The sequence below is a fragment of the Condylostylus longicornis genome, unplaced genomic scaffold (genome assembly GCF_029603195.1).
Source record: "Condylostylus longicornis isolate FDR11 unplaced genomic scaffold, ASM2960319v2 ptg000004l, whole genome shotgun sequence".
In the NCBI taxonomy this organism is placed as follows: domain Eukaryota; kingdom Metazoa; phylum Arthropoda; class Insecta; order Diptera; family Dolichopodidae; genus Condylostylus; species Condylostylus longicornis.
The window spans coordinates 7,584,741-7,593,796 of record NW_026577973.1 but is presented as its reverse complement, the minus strand read 5'-3'; the positions used below and the strand labels follow the sequence as shown (position 1 = coordinate 7,593,796).

General features: G+C 23.1%; 1 protein-coding gene and 1 non-coding gene across 4 annotated transcripts; one reads left to right on the top strand and one right to left on the bottom strand.

Moving 5' to 3' along the window:
- The first annotated feature begins 719 nt into the window (after nucleotides 1–719).
- Nucleotides 720–7,829, top strand: LOC129610801 (phospholipase A2 inhibitor-like). Of its 3 annotated transcripts, none has more exons than XM_055523527.1 (5): nucleotides 720–1,401; nucleotides 5,828–6,132; nucleotides 6,218–6,524; nucleotides 6,592–6,951; nucleotides 7,045–7,829. In XM_055523527.1, the coding sequence occupies exons 1-5, from the start codon at nucleotides 1,360–1,362 to the stop codon at nucleotides 7,540–7,542; spliced, it is 1,512 nt and encodes a 503-aa protein (XP_055379502.1). In that variant the 5' UTR covers nucleotides 720–1,359; the 3' UTR covers nucleotides 7,543–7,829. The 3 variants fall into 3 exon arrangements, with proteins under 3 accessions (XP_055379502.1, XP_055379509.1, XP_055379519.1); XM_055523534.1 differs by lacking the exon at nucleotides 720–1,401 and adding an exon at nucleotides 3,894–4,000; XM_055523544.1 differs by lacking the exon at nucleotides 720–1,401 and adding an exon at nucleotides 4,645–4,908.
- On the bottom strand, nucleotides 5,012–5,083 carry Trnaa-cgc (transfer RNA alanine (anticodon CGC)). Its single transcript has one exon. It is a non-coding gene; the product is annotated as a tRNA-Ala (tRNA).
- Nucleotides 7,830–9,056: the final 1,227 nt, after the last annotated feature.

The window sequence follows — 9,056 nt, the reverse complement described above, 5'->3', positions numbered from 1 at the left end:
CAAAATTTTTGTACAAAAAATCTTGACTGTTCGTTAACCCTATTTTACACGTGTTATTTACATCTACATTCTTTTTTTTGTTTTTTTTTTTATAAATTCTTAAATACCTACATTTTTTTTTTAAATTTTAAGATCTCGTTTCTACACATTATTTTATTTGCAAAAAAGGGAGAAAAAATAAAACATTGGAAAGTGAGACTGAACAAATAGAGTTTAGCTTTTTTCTTTGTTTATTTACTATACCTATATATTGTTATGTATGTATGTATAAAAATAAAATAATGTTTTATTATTATAATTTTTTTCTTATTTTGTATTTTTAAATGAATCAAACGAGAATTTGTATATGATCCAGAGTTTTACAATTTACCTGCCTGCATCCAATTCCAGTTTTAAACAACATCTTGAACGTTGAACATCGCTTTTAATATTTTTGAGTATAAAAGCTGCATTATACATATGTATATGGAATTGTACTTTGTTAAATATTATATCTTATCGCGTTCGTTACGGAATTTTATAAATTTGTTTTTCTTTAGTTAATTAAATATGTATACATACGTTTGTACCTATTTCAATGCTATATCAAAGTATCTGAACATATAATAATAATATATATAGTAGACTGTTATACCTATGTATGTATGTATATATATGCATATGGAGTTAAATAAATTCAAATATTTTCTCTCTCTCTCTCTATAATTTTAGAGATTCTCTTTTAAATAGTGAATCATCACAAGCTTTTAAATTAGAATAGTATCAACTAAAAAACCATTATTAACGTTTTGAAATTTATTCAAGATATACAATTAACTTTATAGTTAGTAGAACTCTTTAACTTCTATAGTATATAAATTAAAATTTTAATTAACAAGAGGATGAAAAAATAATTAAGAAAGTGATAAAATATCAAAATTTTTATTAATTATAAATAAAAAGTGAAAAAAAAATTTTTTCAAAAAAAATTTCATTTAAAAAATGAGTGTACGAGTATTAAATTTGAAAGTGTATCGCAAGCAAATATTGGTACAGAATCAACAATAAAATAAGATAAAATTTCGCATCATATGAAACTGAATCTTAAAATTTTCATAGCTACGTAACAAACTTAAATTATTTTTATATAAAATGAGCATCTATTAGTGGATACATATTTCATTTATTATATAAGTATATAAATAATATGGAATTTATTTAATATTTAAAAAATTAATAAATAAAGACTGTGTTTATTATACAGAAAATTAAAAATATTTAGAAAATAATGAATGTGATATTAAAAATAGAATGAAATTAATACAAAATTAAATACAAAATTGCTTAGAAATTTTACTGGAAACAAGAAAAAAGGAAAAAATGGCATCAAGATCTCAATTAAATTCAATGATTTTTAAAATGGTATGTTTTCTATGTACAATTTCGTTAAATTTTTATTAAAATTTATTTATATAATAATAATATATGCATACTATATATAAATATGGACTTGAATATTTGCTATGGCTACAATAAAAATTTCAACCATACCAACCGAATATCATCACCTGTTGAAATCACAATAAAAAATCTTTAATTTCTTATGCAGGTATAGACAGGCATAAATATCTAAGAAATTGTTTACATAATTAAAATCGTGATCGGACTTACCCCTTATTGTGTGGTACTAATACATTATAATATGTGCATAGTTTCTCTATGTATAGATACATTAAAATTAAACTGTAATTTTAATATAAATTATTCAAATTGGCGCAAATAAAAAACTTGATTTTTTGCATTCATGTTATTAGAATTTAATTTTATTGAGAATATTTTTTTTTCTTCATAATACAACAGAAATAAACAGAACTTAAATATGAATCGTAAATTTATTTTTATTAATATTGTAACGTTATCGATCAAGTTCGAAAAAATATAATTTCAAATGCAAACAAGGAATTACACATGCACTTATTTACATATACATATGCATATGTACGTAAATTAGAAAAATTAGATTCTTGTACTCGTACCAATTGAAATAGAATTTAACGAATTGCATAACTACATATGTATGTATATTAGATAAACCTACATAATATTATATTAAATGGAGATACTTGCGTATACAAACATATATAATGCATTTTATTTAAATATATGTACATACATAATTGAAATCATGATTTGAAGAGGCCGATTTTACTATAGTTACAACAGTACTTTGCAGTTACCTTAAAAGGTTCTTAAAATGTCCTCTAATTAAAAGAAAAACTCAATATTAAAATAAATATTGAGTTATTTTGTTTCCCTTATTAAAACCCAAATTTATTTTCAAATTATAACTAATACTGATTTTTACAAAATACGAGTATTACATATGATGTAAAAATTATGTATACAATTGAAAAATTCATTATTTTAATTTTACAAATAAGGAAAATATTTTTATTCTTACATAATAATACTCACCTTTTGTTTTATTAGCTCGTCAGTCACCTTCTTAATTAATATTAAATTACAAATATACATCCAATAATACAAGTACTATGTAAACATTGAATTTATGTAATGAAATATAGATACGAAAATGCAGTATTTATGTTTCTAGATATAATATACAAGATATGTAAATGCAAGGTCTAATAAATGAGCAGCATTATAAGTGTACACACATGTTTATTCATACATAATGTACAACAAAAGAAACAAAACAAATTTTGTAATGTTTCGTTATTATTTGGAAAAAAAAATATGTAAAAGTATTTCCTATATTTGGTTGAAGTATGAGTAATACAAAGGTAACAAAAGAAAAAAATTCTATTTTTCTGAGTAAAATAAAAAATATATTAATGAATCACATTAAAAGTAATGAGGATTCAGCTTAAAAAAATTTATTTAATCAATCAACAGTCTAATAGAAAAAAAAACTATGTTTCTCAATTCTTGATCCCTTTGCGGCTGCTTATTTCAATTCAATTACTACAATAATTGTGTGTACATGTGTTACTTTTTTTCTTTTCAATATCATAATATTATGTGAACTCACGTAAACAACTTTTTCTACTTATGTAAACAAAAACGCTACAGAAAAAACATTAATAAAACACAAATGATTACGTTTAATAAATGTTAATTGGATAATCAAAAGTAGAAGAAATATTTATAAAAATCTCAGGCAATTACTCGTATTACCAATTTTTTGATCCAAAAATATTTTTATAAAATCTTTAGAATCCGTAAATATTAAATATGTATATATATGTATACTCGTAATACATGATTTCTAATAAAGAGTTCTAACTTTCAGATTCAAATAACAAAAAAAATTATTTTGTGTCAACAGGTATGGATTTTGTTTGGTGGTGAAAATAGAAGGCCATCCAAATTTTTATAAAACAAAATCCATGGTAATGTTTGATGTTTAAACGTTGTGTAGTGAGCATAATTTTCAAATGTATCAAAATAGTTCACAGAATGTTACAAAAAATGCAATAATATAGCAATATGTATAGAAAATGCTTTTCAGAACATTTTCACGTAATGATGTATACATTGTTAATGTGTACGTAAAATTTACATATGTACATTTTTAATTAAATAAGTATTTACTTCATTAAAGAACCTAAACAAACTAAAAATTTTTATTAAAAAATTAAGTCGTTTCCAACATGTTCTGGAAAATGGCTCACAGTATTAACATTATATTTAGGCCAGATTTTTTTTTAAATAGAAAACAAAAATTATTTTTACTAAAAATTTTTATATTTTTATTTTCATTCAAAACATAACTATCTAAATAAAATCGTGATATTAACGTTATCAATCCCAATATTGTTGATAAAAAATATTCAACTGATAAGATTCGTAAACTTTATAGACTTATTTTAGTGTGTACACTTTATTTGTGTTCTCACTATAAAACGCAAATAAAGTGCTTTTATTGCAAATAAAATTATTAATCGTGTTGATTAATTATTTTTAAAATTAAAAAAAAATGAATTCCCATATTAAAAAAGTAAGTTTGAAAATAAAGATTTTTATATTTCCACTCATTATAAAAATAAAATATAAATATAGATCTATATAATAAAGGTTAATAGAAAAATTAAAAAATTACTCATATTTTCAAATATAATATGGTTTCAGTCTATAAAAAAAAAAGAAATTCCAAAAATAATTTTAAATGTTTAGTTTAAAAAATATTTTTTTAAGTGAAAGGTGTAAAATTTTCAAATTTTATGCGGCTGAATTTTCATCTCACAAAAATGTTTAAAGTGCTACTTTAAATTTTGAAATGTTTATTTAAATTTTCCAATTCGAAAATTATAAAAATCAATAAAAAATTTGTAATTAATTAATTTAAATATTTATTAAATTTTATTCTATGAAAATATTTGTATGATGAAAATAAAGTGTTGTGTAAGGGTGCGTATTTGGTCTAAAATAAATAGAAGTAATACTTTTGCATTGAATTTTAAAACGTACGTTCTACTTCTACAAATTGTATAACGACCATATAAACTTAAAGTACTTAATACAATATTTTTTGTTATCAAAAATCTTTTACAGTTGATAATAAAAGTTAAAAACAAATGTTTACACAAATGAAAAAAGAAAATAAAAATTTTTCCTGAATAGAATAACCACCTGTGTATATGACATTAATATTGTCGATATTTTACATATTTTGTGGCAAAAATAAAAAAAAATAGGAATTGATTACTCACCATCATTTTTTTTTGCCTCGAAAAATTAGTTTTTATTAAATTGTCTAATACTTCACAACGTCTGTGAAAAGTGCACTGAAAAATCTAGCTGAAAATTTATTTAAAAATCATTTTTACATTACACGAATATTATTTGCAAATTTTGCATAAATATATAATTTTCATAAATTTTTTAACAATAAGCTTAAGAAATATGGTAACTAGTACTCTAATTATTTATAAATTTATAATTTTAAATAAAAAAAAAATTATCGTATTTAAAAAAAAATAATTGCAAAAAAAAGATTTCAACTTTTAATTGGAGATGCCGGGGTTTGAACCCGGGACTTCTCACATGCGAAGCGAGCGCTCTACCACTGAGCTACATCCCCTTCATTATAATTTAGTCCACTGTTGCTATATTAAATTCTCTAAATTTATTTTTGGACACAAACCATTTTATTTATTATAAATTTCTTTTCAATGATGACAGTGCCACACTTATCTTGGTGTTCAATTTCTGTATTTCAATGAAATAAAAAAATTTTGTCTTCATACATTTTTGTAATTTAAATTATTGTACTTTCAATTGATTCAAACAGTATCAATTTGCAATAATCAGGCTAAAATTATAAAATTGTAAATATGGATGAATGCAAGATTTAAATAAAAACTAAAATAAAAGTGTATGCACATAAATTAGACATTATTTTTGTAATGTCTCTCTTTTGAATTAACTTTATCAGAAGAGATTTTTATAGATTATAGGTTAACGAGCACGTAACATTGAAAAGAGGAAAACATTAAAGAGTGAGAGTCAATTTAACAGCTTATTACCAAAAAAGGAAAACCATGTAAAAATTTATTTGTTTAATTTGCAGTCACACGACTTAAGTACGCTGGGTTAGTTAAATAGTATCATCATACAAAACGACAAAGTAATAAGTGCGAAGAAACTATAATTTGTATAATGACTCCGACCTATGTACTTACAAATTTTAAGCCTATTCCAAAAATTTTACTTCGTATTAGAGCACTTGCCATAGCAAATGCGAAAAAATGCATATTTATATATATTTGCTTATTCATATAACTTTTTTTATATAATTTAATTTTTATTTCGTTTTGCATTATAGCAAGTTACTACGGCATTGCTATTACTATTGATAACATTTAGTTTAGCATTAGCCCAACATGAGGAAATTCCATATGCTGAAGTTGAAAATATTTGTATAACATGTTCATGCCAAAATTTCACTAACACAAAAATTCTAAACTGCCATGATAGAAGTTTAAAGCATATTTTAGCAAGATGGCCAGAACAATTTGGTACCAATCACACAGGAATCGAAATACATGCTACATTTTCAAAAAATGACATTGAAATTTTGCAACAATTGCCAGCCACAGATGGAATACTATATTTTAGTGCGAGAAGATGGTAATTTTTTTATTACATATTTTAATTACTGTATTAAAAGTAATAACTTACAATTAATTTAAATATTCACAATTTCTCATTCTAGTAAAATTCAAAAATTGCAATCAAAAATCTTTATTGATTCGCCAAATATATTCAGACTTGATTTAAGTTTTAATCAACTAACTGAAGAAGCTTTAACACCAGATGTTTTTAAAGGGCCATATAATGAACATGAATATGAATCAATTAAACTTAAAGAACTAGATTTAAGTTATAATTATATAAGAGATTTAGATTCAAAGTTATTCGAACATATTAATCAATTATCAGTACTTAATTTGGCACACAATAGGTTTAGTAAATTTGATGATGGTGCTGCTGAAGCAATTGGTTGCTTAAAATATTTGGAGGTAAAAAATTATATTATTAAAATATGTACATTTTGATATAATTTGAAAAAAAAATTTCCGTCCACAGGTTTTAGATATATCTTTTAATCACATAAAGATTCTACCCGACAATATATTCCAAAACTTAAATCTACATAATTTGAACTTAAAAAATAATAATTTCACATCGATTCCCAATTCTCTGAATATGGCGCACAACTCATTAGAGTCATTGGATATTTCTTACAATCCAATTGAAAAAATTCATACAGATGATTTTAACAATTTTAATAATTTAAAATATTTAAACATGAGCGATATGATGACTTTAAAGAAAATTGAAGTTGGAACATTTTCGGTATTAACAAAATTAGAAGAATTACACTGCAAGAACAACTTCTACTTAACAAGTATACATTTACCAACGGAATCGAAGTTTTTGAAAATAGTAATTTTATAGTGAAAATTCAATCTTTATAAAAAATTATTTATTTAATTATTTTAATTTTTGTCTAACATTTTCTTTTTATGTTTTTTTTAGTTGGATATTTCAAATGGAAATTTAAATTCGATAGTATTAGAGGTGGACTTGTTACATAATGCATCTAAAAACGGAACATTAAACTTCTGGCCTTATATTAAAACTATTATTTTAGCTGAAAATCCATGGAATTGCGATTGCACACTAGCAGAGATACTAAAACAATTTAAAAATATTACAATCGAAAAAGATGATTTATCAAGATGTTCATCACCTATTGAGTTAACTGGAACAAAATTAAGTGATTTAAATGCAGTTGAAATTTGTAATGGTCAACATAAAAATCGGTTCATTATAGAAGATCCTAGTTCATCGTATACTCCATATGTTTTAAGAGCAAAGCATGTAGTTTACATTTTAATTACTATAGGTTTAGTTATTTTAAGTGGTATTATAGTTGGTTTTGGTTTAAGTTATGGTCGTAGAAGACTAAAAAGTGATGTCATTCGTTTAAAAAGTAGCCCTATAAGATACATATCTGTAAGAAATTCTTCTTAGCTTTAGTAAATAAAAAAAAAACACATTACAGTTATATTAAAACATAACGCAAAAGCATACATACATACAAAAATTTACATTTATGTTAATTTCATAAACATAAACTCTTGCCAAAACCAAAGACTTCTTAGAAATAAGCTACTACATGCATATATGTACATTTTGTCATAATGAAATATCCTTTAATTTTTACATAAAATTAGATTATGATATTAGTAATATTATGTACATATATATATATCAATATGTAATAAAATATATTATAATTAATATAAAACGAGGAACAAATTATATTTATCAAGCTTTAAATAAATCTTTTTTTTTTAATTGGTATGAAAAGAAAATTTCCCTTTATTCGGAATAAAATACTTTTTTTATTTTTTGCTAATATATTTCGTGCGCTACATACGCACTTTATCAAAGCTGATTTTCTTCTCAATATTCTTTAAATAAATTTTTACATCATATGTAGGTACGTACTTATAATGCAATAATTGTTTATATGTTTTTATTTTTATTTTTTTAAATAAAAAATAGGCCATAAAAGCAGCATATCGCAATATACAGTGAAAACTGTGCTATACATATTTATATTAAAAGGCAAATATTGCTATGTTTGTTGAAAAAAATTGCTAATTTTTCGCAATGTAACCATATGTATGTGTATGGCAATTGAATCATAGAAAGAACTGGTTTGATTTTTTAAAAGATATGCTTTTGCGGTATTGCGTTTTGCAGTTCTTGTCTTGCAAGACTGCGTTTATGAAAGTCTCTATAATTTTAAATACATATTTAAGATATTTATATAATTTTTATAAAATACGTTTACATATGCGCATACATATGTTTAAAATTTAGAAATTTATTGTAGATATATAAAATTGTGTATGACAAAAACCAAAACAATTTTTTGCTGATGCGATGCTGCGGATGTTTTCTTACTTTCAACTTCTTTCGCTGTCCTGTTAATGTTCTATTCACATTAAAAATAACATGTTAACATGTTATGAAAAATAGTTCACTTCAAATTTTATATGAGGATTTGTAAAAATAAAATTTTTTTTTTAATTTTTTTCTCAAATGCAAGAAATTTCTCAAGAAAATGTTTATATTCAGCAATTTAATGTCAAAATAAAAACTGACATCAGTCGCTTTGTTATTTCTTAAAACCAATTTTAGCAAAAAAAAATTCAAAACTGATAATTGAAAAAATTAATTGAAAATTGAAAAAAAATTTTTTTACCAGAAAATTGAATAATCTGAATTTAGTTTGAAATTTGCCCTGTTGACATCAAATATTTCAAAATTTTTAAAATTAAAAATTGAATTAACCGGTTAACCAACAAACTTACAACAAGGTTTTTTTTTAAATATTTTGAACAAGCCCTCTTTTCGAATAGATTTCTTCCCGATGACGTCAAATTTTCAAACGTTAATACTACCCAGAAAATCTTGTAAATAATTGTTAGATTAATCGTAATTCGTAATTGCACCAGGACACCTATATTAGATAT

What these genes read in the sequence shown, in the direction of transcription:
- LOC129610801 (XM_055523527.1), top strand. Translation starts at nt 1,360, where the DNA reads ATGGCATCAAGATCTCAATTAAATTCAATGATTTTTAAAATG. An exon ending in ATTCAATGATTTTTAAAATG is followed by an intron (nt 1,402 to 5,827) that starts GTATGTTTTCTA and finishes TTTGCATTATAG; the next exon opens with CAAGTTACTACGGCATTGCT. An exon ending in GTTGCTTAAAATATTTGGAG is followed by an intron (nt 6,525 to 6,591) that starts GTAAAAAATTAT and finishes TTCCGTCCACAG; the next exon opens with GTTTTAGATATATCTTTTAA.